The following is a 16,261-nucleotide window of genomic DNA, read 5'->3' as shown; positions in this document are numbered from 1 at the left end:
GAGGCACCGGGGACGCGGCCTTTGGGCTCCTCTCATGGCACCCTGGAGCTTCGAAGGGGCCTCGCCAAGCCTGGAGAAAGGAGGAGGCGCGGCAAGAGGGGACAATAAATAAACGCCCAGTGTTGAGTATCCCGAGGGGGGGGGGGAGGGGAAGGCAAGCAGCAATAGCGCCTAACGGTGTGAGCGATAAGCGAGTGATCGGAATGATGGCTCAATTAGAAGCCAAAGGGGCCGTTTGCCGGCTGACGGGCTTTCGACGCAGTCCGGCTTTTCTTGATCCACGCATTTCTCGGTCGGCGCCCGATCCTCCAGCCGGGCCAACCCGCGTCAGCGCTTGCAAGCCCGGATCCCAGGGCATCGCCGATGGCCCACGTGGCCCGGAGCCCGCGAGAACAACGTGGGGGGGGGGGGCCTTTGGATTCCTTCCAGTTCCGCCTGGCTTGTTTTCCTTGCTTTGCTCCAGGTTTTACTTCTGGTTTTGCCTGCGAAGCCTTTCGCTCCTCCCTTTTGAAATCCTATATTAGCTGTGGCCAAAGCAGGGTAAGGAACACAGCTCATTGTTGGCAAGGGCTGATGAGACACTCGCCGAGAAGGGGAAGCCGCGGCTTCGAGTCTGTATGCCCAGCAGCAGCAGCAGCAGCCAGAAGAATTCACCGCCACCGCCACCTTCCACCCGGTCAAGCACACAGAGGAGGAAGCGGACCGTCGCCTTCTCTATGCTGGGCGATTTCTACTGACTGGGTCCAGCAGCGCGTTGGGAGCGAAGGAAGAGAGCGAGCGGGCGAGCGCGAGGTGAGCGGTGGGCTTTTCTCGCGCTCCCTGCCCGAAGCTCCGGGACGAGGACTGGAGGCACGGGAAGGCATGCCCGAAGCGGCTGGTGGAGGGGGGGGGGAGGAGAGGAGAGAGAGGGAAGAGGCTTCCGCGGGAGCCGGTAATCCACTTGTTCTTAGATCGCAAGCGGTCCTTGGCAGACTTTAATTCCCAAAGTTGCTGACAAGGAGAGCGGGAAGGTCGGACAGCGCTCTCCCCATCTGTAGTTCTTATGTAAGGCTCTTCCCGCAACAAAACACGCGTGGATTGTTTGTTGTTAGCATTCTCTCCGTGGACGAGCGTTGCCGATTCGAAAGCTGGAGGACTAAGAAAGGGAACGAGAGCTGGGGGGGTGCGCGGAAAAAAAGGAGTCGGGGAAGCGCCTAGGTGTGCGCGAGTGGTGGCAGAGGGGAGGGTGGCTGCCAGCCGGCGATGGTGCCCAAGGCGCCTTCCCCGCTTGCCAGTGCTGGCGAATTGGGAAGAATCTCTCTGGAAAGAGAAAAGGACCGACTGGGCTAGAGGGGGGTGGGAAGGGTGGAGACCCAGAGAGGCGACTTCCTGGGGGGGGGAGAAGAGAGAGGGCACCCAAGCTTCGGGGGCGATTGGGGGGGGCGCAGGCAGGCAGTACAAATGTTGATCCCTTTCTCTGTCAATATTAACTTTCCGAAGGCTGGAAATGGCAGAGCACATGATGGCCATGAACCACGGACGCTTCCCTGATGGAACCAGTGGGCTTCACCACCACCCGGCCCATCGCATGGGAATGGGACCCTTTCCAACCCACCACCACCAGCAGCAGCAGCAGCAGCCGCCGCCGCACGCCTTCAGTGCCTTGATGAGCGACCATCTCCATTACGGAGGAGGAAATATGAACACAAACAGTGGCATCAGGCACGCCATGGGGCCAGGGAACGTGAACGGGGGACACCCTCCTGGCAGCATGCCGCCGACCGCGAGGTTTAATAACACCCAGTTCATGGCACCGACGGTGGCCCCTCAAGGCGGGCCCTTAACGGCCAGCATGCAGTTGCAGAAGCTGAACAACCAGTACTTCAGTCACCATCCTTACCCTCACAACCACTACATGCCGGATTTACTTCCTGCCAACCATCAGCTCAACGGAGCAACCCAGCATTTTCGGGACTGCAACCCAAAGCACAGCAACAGTGGGGGGGGCGGGGGCAGCAGCGGTGTGCCAGCTTCCGTGCCCCACGTCCCTGCAGCAATGCTGCCTCCCAATGTCATTGACACTGACTTCATTGATGAGGAGGTCCTGATGTCCTTAGTCGTAGAAATGGGTTTGGATCGCATCAAGGAGCTTCCCGAGCTTTGGCTGGGACAGAACGAGTTTGATTTCATGACAGACTTCGTTTGCAAACAGCAGTCTAGCAGAGTGAGCTGCTGACTTTCGTGTAAAACAAAGGACTTTTTTTTTCCATGTGTATGAATGAAAAAACATTCCCTCTAGAAACAGTATTTCAAAGGCTTGTAGGAGCTTGAACACCTGGGAAGCAGAGTAAACTATAAACTTGTATAATTTTTCTTATTTTCTGTTTGCTACCACCACTTCTTTATTTTTTAAGCTTGGCCACCCATTTTTGTCCCCCTGACCTGTAATAATTTTTAACTGAACCTATCATATCCTCAGTGTCTCTCTTTCTCTCTCTCTCCTCTGCCTAATTTCTTCCCTGCTAACCTGGCAGGTCTTTCAGTGGCTAGATGCAAACATGGGCAAAAAATAATCTTGTGGATATTCTGTGAGTTATGATTTCAAATGAGTAGAACTGCATTCAGATTCTTGAGTTTAAAAAGATTTTTTTAAAAAAAAAAATGCATTAGTTGATTGCACGAGAACTTCAGGATAGATTCCTGCGCAAATACTGCCCTCTTCCTTTGTTTTGAACTATGCATTGGAGTGATGCTAATTTTTAGTCTGCTAAACTGGAAGCTTAGCAAATGTGTGGGCCCATCCTTCCTTCTTCAGGAAAAATAACTGTTACTTAAACTCTGCTGACTGTTCCTCTCCCCCATCTGTACAGATAAAAAGTGTGAATGGAATGGCGGTGGGGTCGGTGGGAGGGGACTTTGCTGGCTTTTATTCTGGTTCTAATTTCAACATCCTTTTATTTTGGTAATGTGCTTACATGGTTTATTCAATACATAGGGGGAAAGAACTACTGTGTTGAAAGCTTTTTAGGAAATTTGACAGTATTTTTGTACAATTTTTTTTCCTGAGAACATACTTGTTAATTTATTTTATTTTTAAGTTGCCAGTGTCCACAAAAAAGTTAAATGCTTTAACTTTTTCCTAGGTATAGTTCCCACTTATTTTTCCTAAACTTATTTTTCTTTCCCACCCCTTCCAATTGCCCCCCTCCAAATATTTAGTACATATGACCCTTTTTAACTTGTTGAGCTGTTGGGTTGTGTGAACATTCTGAAGGAGTATTTACTTGACACCATTGTGTGCTATATGTCATGATCAGTGCAGAAGGTAAAAGGATTTAAATCTAATTATGAAATCACAGTCTCATAAGTAACATTGTAACATGCCTGTGTGATTTTATCAAAAGTGGAATTTGCCAAGAGGCAACAACTTGTGATTTGCCAACTTACTTACTATAAATGTAGTTGTCCAGAATTATGATGCATAAAGTATTTATTCTATTTATCTATTAAACTTTAATTTTATAAATACTCTCACAAGTACTCTCAATAACACTTTGTTCTTCATGCACATGTATTTCTTACTGTGTGAAAGGGCTTCATAAAATAAGCATGTAGAAGTTTTTGTTCCATCTTTCTTGCATCAAGATAAAAGTGCTCTTAGCCATTTTTTTGTTTGAAAAACCTACATTGCACTAAAATCGTAAGTTTTCATTATAGAGGGATGAAAAGTAGAACACATATTGGTAGGAAATGTTTTCTTAAACAATTGAATTGTATTATGGTTTAAAACTTGGACGCAGGTACTAGAAGAATAATTTCTGTATTTTCACATGGAGATAGTAAAATATTTAAATCAATATATTTTATTTCACTTTCTCTTGGTGGGAAAAGAAAGGTGTTCCCTTCTTGCTTTGATCAGTACAAGATCAGGTGTTTAACATTATGTTTAACAAGGCTACAGCAATTAAACGCTGACCTGATATCTCACTTTCAAAATTATTTTTTAAGTTTTTAGATTTGGGGCAGGCATTTACAGATCTCTCTCTTATACTCAACCAGTTCAAAGCCCAAGTGTCAATTATCATTCTCTAATATTTCTAACCAGAATATAAGGCAGCCTGACAGTATATCAATTGCTATATTAAATTTCACTGAATTATGTGTACATTAGAGTTTGTATCAAGCTGGGGTATGTTATCTGGTGAAACATCTAAAACTGCTTCCTTGAATTTAACTGTATTTAGTGGATTCCCCAAAAGCAGAATTTTTCATCAGGCTTTATCTGTCTTATTCCTATAATATGGACCCTGGGCTTGTTTGTGTTATCCAGAACAATGTTTTGTGTAATGTCACAGAAATGCTGCTTGATACCTATTAGAATGGGATAAATTGCTCTTGGATGATGGATGACTAGCAGTAAGCTTTGAGACAGGGAACTGCATGTGACAGCATTTTCATGCCTGATATGCTTTGATCTTAATACTAGAATCATTTCAAAACATTTCTATTGTATATCAACAAAACAAGGAATACGGTGTCAAGGACAATTGAACAAGAAAGCAATATTTTGAGTCACATGTAGTTGGCTTTGCATTTGCTGCTAACTGCATTACTATTATGTTAAGATTTGTTACGTTTGTGTACAGCATATTATGTAACATACACAGCAAAATTAGAAGCATTGAAATCTTGCAGCAATTTATTTTAAGATGATATCAGTAATCTGCAGCAGTAGCTAAACCTTTATAGAGGTCAGATTTGGATTTTGGCTGATTTGGTCAGGAAAACTGCATACCTGAAGATGTCCAAGAAACTGCAGATCTATAATTACCTAGCTAATTTATTAAATAATGTTGGGATTCAGCTAGCTTTCTAACTAGCTGAATAGTACTTACGAAATAATCAGCTTTGGGGTGGCATTAGGTACATGTTGTACAAAGTGCTTTAAAATTCTTGAATATAGTAGTCACTTTTTTTGCAAAGTAAAATATTTCCATTTTAGTTGTTCCATAAATAGGAACAAAATAAGTATATTTTGGGCACCAAAAGCCCCTTTTTTTCATTAAAATTGCACAAAACGTTCCAATCAATGGCAGATGCTACGAAGAGAGAAATACATCAGCTTCGTTAATCATAGCTTTATTGGGTTTATATTAATTTATCCAGAGCGCACCATGTCTCCCTCACTTCCAAACCACAAGTGTTTGGACATGTCCCATTATCCAAAGCAATGGTTCTGTCCTAGAAAAACATGAAATACATCCCCAGATATTCCTGTTCATTACAGTCCTCAGTCACTGCGAAATCAATCATTAACTCTATTCTGCATAAAATTGCTAATCAACATTCTGAAATCCTCTATGACCCACTCACTTAGTTTGAATGAAATTGGAACACAATCAAACTGGCAATCTCAAATGTCCCAACTTTTTGGAGGGGGGGGGAAACACCTGATCTGACATACTGCATCCCTACTGCTTGCCATAAGTGTATTCTAAAACGTTAGCTCGCCCAAGTTAATCTGATAATATGAGCGGTGACTAGTTTACTAGCAATTGCCAGGTTATTTTGCAAACCAGGCTGGGAAGAGGGTGCTGTTATTGCATTCTTAAGTTGCTTGTAGTGCAGGAAACCTGACCCCTGTATTTTGGCTCTTTTTCAAAAAGTTCTAATATGGTACATGAGCTACGCTGCTCTTTAAGCCATGACCATAAATAGACACACTGCTTTATTTGCAATGGAGATCAGTGATAAGCCTCCCTGCGCAGAAGCCACACAAAAGACACTTGTTAGGAAAATAAATGCTGATTAATAAAACAACGTCACTCTCTTGCGGTTGGAGGAAAAACAACAGGCAGAGGCCATTTTTTTTTCCCCAGGGCTGAGAAAGACATCACATGGCAGTGAGTGATCTGGTTAGAACGGCTCCTCGCAGCTGTTTATGAGGTGCTCAAGAGACACAGACTAAGAATAAGTTGACATCTATTGTGCACTTTATAGTCTGAATGTCTTTTGTATTGGCAATAGCCCGCTCCGGCGCATAAATTGATGCGGGCAGGAAAGGCCAGGTCTTTTAGAGACAAATATTTAATCCCCTAATCTGTTATGGGTGGCCAGCTCTGAAAGGTAAACACTCCTTGTGGGTGAATGTATTAGATGCTGGTGCCATCTTGTGGAATGCAGACCGAAGAGAAAAGAATTCAGCCTTTCCCTCCCCTCCTTCACATATTCTTGGGAAAGGGTTTATATGCAGGTGGGTTATAGTAAGTTGCAGAGAGGGCTGCCCCTATTAACCATTAAGCAAAATAAGCACATGCTTAGGGCGCCAAGGGTAGGGAAGCCCCATTGAGATCTTTTCTCCAGCTATCGTGCCTTTAACTCTTTCATTGCCGCAGTTGACCTTAGTTTCCAATAAACGTTTCTATTTGCATTTTCCTTCATAACGGTTTTATTAAACATTGAAGATTTGCATCTTTTTATGACCCTACATATAAGTAAACAATATGCTTGCTGTTATTTTAAATTAAACAATTTTTCCCCAAAAAACCCACCACCCAATATTCAATTTAGTAGTGGAGTCCAGCTTGAGAGATAGCCTGGAAGATAACTAAAATTTTAATCTGTTATTTCATCTTTAGCAGTAATTGAGTCTTCATGTATTGTCAATTAAGCTATGGAAGGACCATTGTTGGACTGTGCTCAGGGCATCAATTGGCCTTAACCAATTGGCCCAGGGGAGGAGGGAGGCTTTGAAGGGCAATATAACATCCTGGTGGAAAAGAAGTATGATATTGATTGTCATATCTAGCTGAATTCACTATTTGTAAACACTGCATTAATTTTTTTCAAGAAAGAATCTCCATTGTGATGCCTACTTGAGAACTGCTTTTACAGAATCTTATTCCTTAATAAGTGACAGGTGTCAGCTTTAAAATGTTTTTGCTCATGATAACACTTTAACAAATCCAGAGGATGGGTCTTCCCTCAAGAAGGAAGAGAATGGTGTCTGTGGACTATCTGCTAAAAATACCTTTGTTTCCAATAGATTTTGTAAAGGATATAAAAATGAGAAGTTCTGAATCCATGATGAACATTATTTAGTAATATTCTTGGGGAAGATTATAGAGAAGGAAAAGATAGAAGTGAAAGAAAACAGAGTGAAAATGGAACAACTGCGGAGAGTTTAAGTCCTGTGTCAAAAAGTATTAGGGGATACATTTCTCAACAGAACAAAGGTAAAGTGGACTTAAGGATAGGAGATATATAAGCTGCTTCAATGTGTTACACGGTATCACAAAAGTGTGTGGATTTAACTAGAATTAAAGAGGATGTTTGATTGAATGAAGTGAAAAACCTGTGGTTGAGTGAAAAAAAATGCTTATATTGGAACTATATTTGGAAACCATGAGGATGAAAACAAATTTTATGTTTACATTTACATTTATTTATATTTATATGGCTGCCCATCGCATCATATTATGTATATACAGAAATAGTTAGTTGCAATTAATATGTCAAAGAGAGCAAGCAAGAATCGTTTGGTCTATTTTTCCTTCCCATCCAAGTCTGGAACCATCAGATGCTTTTCCTGATCCTTCCTTCTGTCTGAGGATAGCTGGAGTTTGACCCTTCTGTTTTCACTCTGTCTTTGGATCTGGCAAAACTACCCTCGGTCAATCCTTGTCACCTCTCCCTCTTCCTGACAAGAACAGCAAAAAGGAAGGTAATCCCATTTTTTTTCCTTTTTTATCGACAGGAATTTTCCATACTTTCCTTAGCTATGCAAGGGAGCCTCTTTCACATTCTGTGGTCTTCAAAAAAGCCATTTTATCCCTCAGAGCCAGAATTGCTGACTGGTGATTTTGACTTGGGAGGGCATCACAAATTTGTATTTCATCTGCCACCTCCCAGATAGAAAATCTTCTCTGTGTCTCTCTCTCTCTTTGTGTGTGTCTCTCTGTCTCTCTCATCATCTTTATCATCTATCATATCTATCATCTATCATTATCATCTATATCTATTTATCAGTCTGTCTATCATCATGAAACCATATCAATAGGGCACTGCTGAACACATATCCTTCTTTTTAAAAAAATATTGAGCTTTAAAAATGGCCTGCTATGTGACATGAAAGTTAAATGACACACTCTCAGTTTCCTTATGTAGCCTGAGGAAAAAGTGATTTTTCCATTGCAAAGAAGTGCCTTGGAAAAAGAAGGTGTGGCACCTGCAAGAGCTTCAGCCCCCCCCCCCCCAGAGAGAGAGAGAGAGAGAGAGAGAGAGAGAGAGAGAGAGAGAGAGAGAGAGAGAGAGAGAGAAAACTCCGGTGGGGATCCCCAAACAAAGGGAGGCTCTGTTCTTTTCTTGCTAAAAAAAATGGCATTTAAAAAAAAAAGGCCTAAAGGTGGTAGCTGTCTGNGATTGAATGAAGTGAAAAACCTGTGGTTGAGTGAAAAAAAATGCTTATATTGGAACTATATTTGGAAACCATGAGGATGAAAACAAATTTTATGTTTACATTTACATTTATTTATATTTATATGGCTGCCCATCGCATCATATTATGTATATACAGAAATAGTTAGTTGCAATTAATATGTCAAAGAGAGCAAGCAAGAGTCGTTTGCTCTGTTTTTCCTTCCCATCCAAGTCTGGAACCATCAGATGCTTTTCCTGATCCTTCCTTCTGTCTGAGGATAGCTGGAGTTTGACCCTTCTGTTTTCACTCTGTCTTTGGATCTGGCAAAACTACCCTCGGTCAATCCTTGTCACCTCTCCCTCTTCCTGACAAGAACAGCAAAAAGGAAGGTAATCCCATTTTTTCCCCTTTTTTATCGACAGGAATTTTCCATAATTTCCTTAGCTATGCAAGGGAGCCTCTTTCACATACTGTGGTCTCCAAAAAAGTCACTTTCTCCCTCAGAGCCAGAATTGCTGACTGGTGATTTTGACTTGGGAGGGCATCACAAATTTGTATTTCATCTGCCACCTCCCAGATAGAAAATCTTCTCTGTGTGTCTCTCTCTCTTTGTGTGTGTCTCTCTGTCTCTCTCATCATCTTTATCATCTATCATATCTATCATCTATCATTATCATCTATATCTATTTATCAGTCTGTCTATCATCATGAAACCGTAGCAATAGGCCACTGCTGAAGACATATCCTTCTTTTTTTAAAAATATTGAGCTTTAAAAATGGCCTGCTATGTGACATGAAAGTTAAATGACACATTCTCAGTTTCCTTATGTAGCCTGAGGAAAAAGTGATTTTTCCATTGCAAAGAAGTGCCTTGGAAAAAGAAGGTGTGGCACCTGCAAGAGCTTCAGCCCCCCCCCCAGAGAGAGAGAGAGAGAGAGAGAGAGAGAGAGAGAGAGAGAGAGAGAGAGAGAGAGAGAGAGAGAGAGAGAGAGGGCTGCAGTGGATCACCTGAAACAAGGAATGGCTGTGCTTTTCTTGTGCTAAAAAAAAATGGCATTTAAAAAAAAAAGGCCTAAAGGTGGTCGCTGTCTGCCGGTATTGTGCAGCTATTTCTTTACGTGTCAGCAAATACTGCTATTTTTTTTCCCCTGACCCAGTTCTAAAGAGCTCACTGGTTAATGAAACAAAAGAAGGCTATTCTGGTAAGGAGCTCTAATGTGGCCACAAATTCAGCCGTGGGCTTTATTCCACTCTCTTTGCATGCTATCTCCCTGCCAACACTCTCAGCAGGTATTCCAGACACATTTCATTCCATCACAAGGTCCCTGCTAGGCAACACAGTGTCAGGGTTGTTTGACCTGATGGCAGCATTGTAGTCAAGTACTGCTCTTTCCTTTTTCCTGCAGGTATGAATGGCAGCCATTCACCCATGATAGAAAGCAAAACATCTGCAAATACAGACACTGCTAGGTGCACAGAATCTGCTGATGATCTCTGTCTTTTTACCGCCACTTAGTTCAATATCACTTGCTTTTTGATCCTGTGGTAACATCTGGAATGTGGAGAAATAAAGTTTTTCAAGATTCCGCTCCCCTCCCTCCCTTGCCAATACAACAGACATACACACCTAAACAATCAACTCAAACACAAAGAAGCAAATAGATTAGAAACATGTTAATATGGCCAAGATGCAACAGTATGGATTCAAGACACCGATTCTTAGAGCAGGGCTTTTCAACCGGTGGTACACGTACCACCTGTGGTACATTAGCACGTGGCAGGTGGTACATAGCCCTGTCCAGCCAAGTGTAGTGGGGGAGAGAACGAGCCAGCGCAATGCAGGACTTACTGTGAGAGAATCCTCCAGAGCTGCAGAGTGGCTGGGGCAAGGCAAAGGCCCGAGGTAGCATTGGCTGGAGGTGAGGCATGGAGGGAGGGAGGGAGATGGAGAGTGGAAGGATTCTTATGTGCTTTTGTGACTTAGGTTCTGGGATTTGTGCAATGTGGGCTTTGTGTTCTTAAGGAGTGTTTGGCAATTTCTATTTGGCTGATGGCTGATGTCTTGTGTTAGCTTCTACTGCTCTGCTATTGTTAGCTGTAAGTTTTGCTGCAAGGGATTTTGAAGTATTTTTCTCCTGAATGGATTTTGCCTGTAGCATTCCTTTACTTATGAATGGAGCCATTTGGGGAGGCTACCTTAGCCAGCAGGCAGTACTTACTATATCTTTTTTTTCTTCCTTAAAAGCTGGCTGCCGGCTCCTTAACTTTCCTTTCTAGCCAGTAGCTAATTCTTAAAGGGGAATGTGCCTTTTTCAGCTAGTTCCCTCAGCCGCTTGTCTTTTCTGTCTCTGGAGGCTTTTCCTTGTTTGATGAATATATGGAAGAGGGAAAATATGGGGGGGTTCAAATTCTTCCTTCAGAAGGAGATGGGAATGAGAAAGAGGGAAGCAGGGAAGGAGGGAGGGAGGGAAGGAACTCCCGCCTTAGCACTTGGCCACCAGCAGCCCCTGCCATTGATTTGCTTGTCAAAAGGTTGCAGAAGGAGATCACATGACCCTGGGACACTGTGACCATCATAAATATGAATCAGTTGCCAAGCATCCAAATATAAATCGCATGACCCTGGGCATTCTGCAATGGTCATAAGTGTGAAAAATGGTCATAAGTCATTTCAGTGCAATTGCAAGTTTGAACAGCTTTTTTTTTGGTCATCAAGTTTTTGACACCTTGCTAGGTGGTACTCGAATATTGCCATATCCTAAAATGGCAGTCGGTGAAAAGGTTGAAAAGCCCTGTCTTAGAGTACCTCATGACTTTTACCAAGGAATGCTGTGACAACCTTCTGCATTGTCAACATTCAATAGCGTGTCTCTGCAAAATCTTATTATTTTGACCATGCTGTGAAGGCCAAGTAGATTACAGCTTATCTTTTCCCCCCCTCAAAATACAACTCAACACATAGTCTCAAAGATGCTTTTCCAAAAGGCAACTGGACTTTCTTAGTTTTTTCTTTGAAAACATTTCACTCCTCGTCCAAGCAAGAAGCTTCTTCAGTTCTGCTCAGTTTCAGTTCAGTTCCTTGGATGAGAAGTCAAACATTTTCAAAGAAAAACAACAACAACAAGAAAGTCTAGAAAAACGTTTTTGGGACAACCACAACCTGGATGATTGAAAATCTCCATAGACAACTCAAACATAAACTCTTCCACCCAATAGCTTATCCAATCTGATTTTCTTCTTTATTGATTAGCTCTGGAGTCCTTGACAAGAGGGCTTCAACCAGTAGATGTTTTTATTTTCTAGCTAATTTGTAATCAAAAATACGGACTTACATAAGAAAGAGTGGTCTATTAAAAACATCTAAACATGAAATCGAGAAACCTCTATGCTCAAGTATATTTCAGATATTGTTTCTGCAATAAATTCTAATGATCTGAACTCAGAATCCTCCTCAAGCAGATAGAATGTATCTAGCTTAGTTAAAATTGACTTTATCAATTTTATTAGGAATTCTTGGTGAATGTTTTTTTTCAGTTGTTGTTCTTACTGTTTTGCCATTGTTCCCAAATATAATTGTTTTTGTACCTGGATGAATATATTTGTATATTTAGAGGTAGATGAAGATGATGATGATGTGGGGAGGTGGCAGAGAGAGAGAGAGATTTGGGTACAAATATGCAAATATATCTTATATATATATAGTTGAATGAGGGGAGGGCAAAACAAAATAGCCATGCCATGGCCTTGAGCATCTAGCAAAATGTATTTTTTCATATTACTATTTTTGTATGTATATACATGTGTACATATATATATATGTGAAGACAGTTGCACAGCAAGCCTAAGAAAACTGTTAAATATACTTGCAGTGTTTGACTCTAAGTTAGACCCAGATCCCGGGAAACGATGATCAACTTTTCTGCACAGAGTTTGAAGCCACAGTTAAAAGTATCATGCTGAGACCTGGGATATCTAAATATCAGCATTTGGTGTTTAAACTGCAAGACAACCATCTCAGGACTTATTTTGTTGCTTTTAAAGTCAAGTCTTCTCCCATACATTATAAATGATCAAACAGTCCTTAAACCATCATGTATATTGTTTAACAATAATTAAACTACTTAGAATTTTTGGCACACTAAATCCAAAATGGGTTTGGAGTTTACTTTAAGTCTGCACAGTTCAAATAAAATAGATACAATCTGGCATACTGAATTAAAAGCCATTGATATGCCTATGGAAGTTTTGCAGTAACCTACTAGCAACCACTAGATGTAGCTGGCATTCTGGACAATTTTGATGTGTAGTTATAAACTGATTTCTAATATAATCACGTAGGGATTTTAAAAATGTTATTCGTAATCCAATTTCAGATGTGCAGTTTCATTGACATGCACCCATGAAATGCAGTCATGCAATTTTTAATGACTCTTTTCTCAGGTTTTAAAATTGGATTGATGGCCAGAAAGATTTGCAATTGCACTTTTAACCCTAATTTCCTTTTACATTTGGGATTTTTTTTAGGGAAGAAGGGACTTTAAATAGTTTTAAAATTAGACATTTTTGCTGCGCTTTTTAAAAAAAATTAATAATAAATTTTATTGCAAGTACTCTGGATTCCAAGGTTGTGAAGGGAAAAAAGAGAAGCACTGTAAACAGGGCAGATGGAAAAACAGACAGCATAGCAATACCAGAAGCTGCCATTGTTTTATGATTATGAATGCTCACCAAAATCTCCCTTGCTCATCCCCCAAAGGGAGACATGTGCTGCATGTCATCCTCATCAAGAGGCTTCATTAAGAGACCTACTTAGCTTGGTAAACCAAAATGCAACCAGGATGCTGAATTTAGGAGATACAATATAAAAATACCCATGGAGATATTTTGCAAAAATAATATAAGGTACTATCATAGTTTGTCTGCAGGATTGGAGGCCTTGGTTTAATTTGGTTGGTATCCAGCTGGAGATAACCAGAGTACCAGCAGGATACAAAAGAAGCCTAGGTTTACATTGTGTTGAATCAGGCCAACAACCACATAGTCTGCCATTTTCTGTCATACTGAGGTCAAGTTACATTCCAGACGTTCACTAGCTGCCTTCTACTGTTGTGCCTCTATGTTGCTGTGCTTAAGGAGATAGTATATAGCTATTAAAATAGCAGACATTAATCTAGCGGAATGCTCCATTCATTTCTCTGGTGTCCTTTTAAACTTAACCAGGCACAATTTACAGAGAAGAAAAAATACCATTTGCAAGCATATTCTAGCACTGTCCTCAACCTACAGGGCCACTGAAACAGAGATAAGTGGTTTCAGATACATAGAAGGAAATGAGCATTATGATGTACAGTTTGCAGAATTTCTGGGTCGTATTTGAAATACAGTTAAAATACAGTTCAGTAGGCTGATCATTTTCTAACCAATTTCAACTGTTTTCAGGCAGAGAAATGGAAAAGAGCAACAACTTAAAAGAAGCAAGATTTCATTCTGTGATAAGATAAATGATTAATCTGTCAGCCCTTTATACTCTTTGCATAGATATAGAGAAACTCACTCACTGTAAGAAAATTAACTTTGTTCATTTTAAATTAACATTAACTGCTCTTCTAAAATGGTACAGCATGACTTATGTAAGTACTTATTATTACTTGCCTTCAGATACTTGGACACCTGCTTTCAAAATCCTAACTAGTTCATGAAGAGGATGGAGCCAGTCTATTTCAGCTTCCCCTTCCTCACATGACTGCTGTGAGATATTTCAACAACCCATGTATGCCACCCTGAGCTCTTTTGAGAAAGCATGTGCTTGAAATGTGATAAATAAGTCAGCTTTCACCCGTTCTAAATTTAGTTTCATTTTGGCTGATAATATTCTCTTACACTGCAAGTATTTGATGCAGAAAATATACTCTAATTGTGACTAGAGCTTAGTTTGGGATAAATGTCATTATTTTGGCATCATCACAGTTTGTTTCAAATGCTAAAAGATGTTATAGTTAACCCAGTCTTATGAGTTTCTTTAACACAGCAGTCTTCAAATTTGGCCCTTTTATGACTTGTGGACTTCAACTCCCAGGATTCCTCAGTCAGCGTGCCTAGTTGAGGAATTCTGGGAGTTGAAGTCCACAAGTCATAAAAGGGCCAAGTTTGAAGACCCCTGCTTTAACATATTGGAGTAGGGCTTGTGTTTTCAAAGCACACTAAACTTAACTGTAATTAGGCAATACATTATAGTAAATGGAGTCATTTGGTAGTATACATGAATACTGGGGACACGTGGCAGAAAAGTTTGGAAGAAACAAACTTCTATTTGAGCAGACTAGGTATCTGTCAATTCAGCCCTACTGTTTTAGCAGTAGTAGAATGCATGATGGTTTTCAGCCTCCCCGGCGGCCTGGGGCCTTCGGAGGGCTCCTCGGTGGTGGCAGCTCTGGTGGTCGCGATGGCCGAGCGGCCTGTTTGGTGGCCTATCCGAGGGCCTTTTTAGCCGTCCTGATTTCAATGGCTTGGAGGCCTTTTTGGAGACCTTCCGGTGGTTTTGGAGCCTCCCCAGCAGCTTCGATGATCTCTGCGGCCTTTCCAGCGGCCTTTCCAGCGGCCTTGGCCGGGCGAGGGCCTGGGTTTGGGCCTGGATTTGGACTTGGCCCGCCCCGGCCTAGAGGACCCGGTTAGAGGGCCTGTGGATCATATCTTGCGGCCTGTTTGTGTCTCCGTTTGGCCTTGTTTTGAAAGACCTAAGGGGATTAAACATCACCCCCCCCTCTATGCCACGGACTCCCTTGTTCGGACTATGTATACGAAGACGGCCCTGCTGGCCCTGCGCGATTCACCCCTCGCGCAGGCCTGGCCCAGGAACATCTCGGGGGCCCACCTCGAGGATGGGGTGTGGAACCCCGAGAGGTGGCATGCAGTGGTCACGGACAAAAAACTATTCAAATTATTTAAGTTGAGAACGTTTTTACAGGGGTGTTTTAATAAATTTTTAGGGGGAACCAGGGTGGATGGGAGGGGGGAGGCGCCCCTTAGGTCAGGACCAGCCATGTCTGGGGGTAGCGAGGGAGAAAGGGTGGGGGGAGAGGGTGGGGGATTGAAGGAGGAGGGAGGAATTAGTACGGTCAGTGGGAGAGGCAGATATGGCGGGAGCAGAGGACCATATCAGGTTAGGGGAGAACGCACACGCTATTTACAAGCTTGTGGGCGCTCCGGTCCTCAGGTCTCCACTCGGTTCCCGGGAGACTTAGACCCTCCGGCCCGGGACCTTCGGCTGATGCTATGTAATGCCAGGTCCGTGGTAAACAAGGCCCCCCTCATACAGGAACTTATTCTGGAGGGGGGCGCGGACCTGGCAGGTATTACTGAGACCTGGCTGGGCGTAGAAGGTGGAGTTCCACTAGTAGACATCTGCCCGCCAGGTTTTCAGGCATTCCATCAGCCAAGGACCCGGGGTAGGGGCGGGGGGGTAGCGGCCATTATAAGGGAGAGCCTTTGTCCAAGGGAGACCACTGTGCCTCAGATAGACGGCGTGGAGTGGCTCTTTGTGAAGTGGGGGAAAGGGGTGCAAGTGGGCTTGTTGATTATATACCTGGCTCCCTGCTATGTATCAACAGCCCTGCCTGAGCTGGCCGACGTGATAGCCGGGGTGGCGGTGGGGACCCCCAGACTTTTGGTCTTGGGGGATTTCAACCTGCCATCAGTGGGTGAGACGTCGGCGGCAGCCCAGGAGTTCTTGGCTTCCATGACGGCCTTGGACTTGACCCAGTTAATTCAGGCCCCCACCCACATGGGCGGACACACGCTGGATCTTATTTTTGTCTCGGGCCAGTGGCAGAATGATCTGACATTAGGGGAAATAGTTATCGAGCC

At 42.7% G+C, this 16,261-nt stretch overlaps 1 protein-coding gene across 1 annotated transcript; it reads left to right on the top strand.

Annotated features, from left to right (window-relative positions):
* The first annotated feature begins 777 nt into the window (after positions 1–777).
* On the top strand, positions 778–3,583 carry CITED2 (Cbp/p300 interacting transactivator with Glu/Asp rich carboxy-terminal domain 2). The gene is made up of 2 exons (XM_015822171.1): positions 778–792; positions 1,480–3,583. The coding sequence occupies exon 2, from the start codon at positions 1,487–1,489 to the stop codon at positions 2,213–2,215; it is 729 nt and encodes a 242-aa protein (XP_015677657.1). The 5' UTR covers positions 778–792; positions 1,480–1,486; the 3' UTR covers positions 2,216–3,583.
* Positions 3,584–16,261: the final 12,678 nt, after the last annotated feature.

Source organism: Protobothrops mucrosquamatus, unplaced genomic scaffold (assembly GCF_001527695.2).
Source record: "Protobothrops mucrosquamatus isolate PMUCROS unplaced genomic scaffold, P.Mucros_1.0 scaffold1485, whole genome shotgun sequence".
In the NCBI taxonomy this organism is placed as follows: Eukaryota; Metazoa; Chordata; class Lepidosauria; order Squamata; family Viperidae; genus Protobothrops; species Protobothrops mucrosquamatus.
This window is presented reverse-complemented; position numbering and strand designations above follow the sequence as displayed.

What these genes read in the sequence shown, in the direction of transcription:
- CITED2 (XM_015822171.1), top strand. Translation starts at nt 1,487, where the DNA reads ATGGCAGAGCACATGATGGCCATGAACCACGGACGCTTCCCTGATGGA.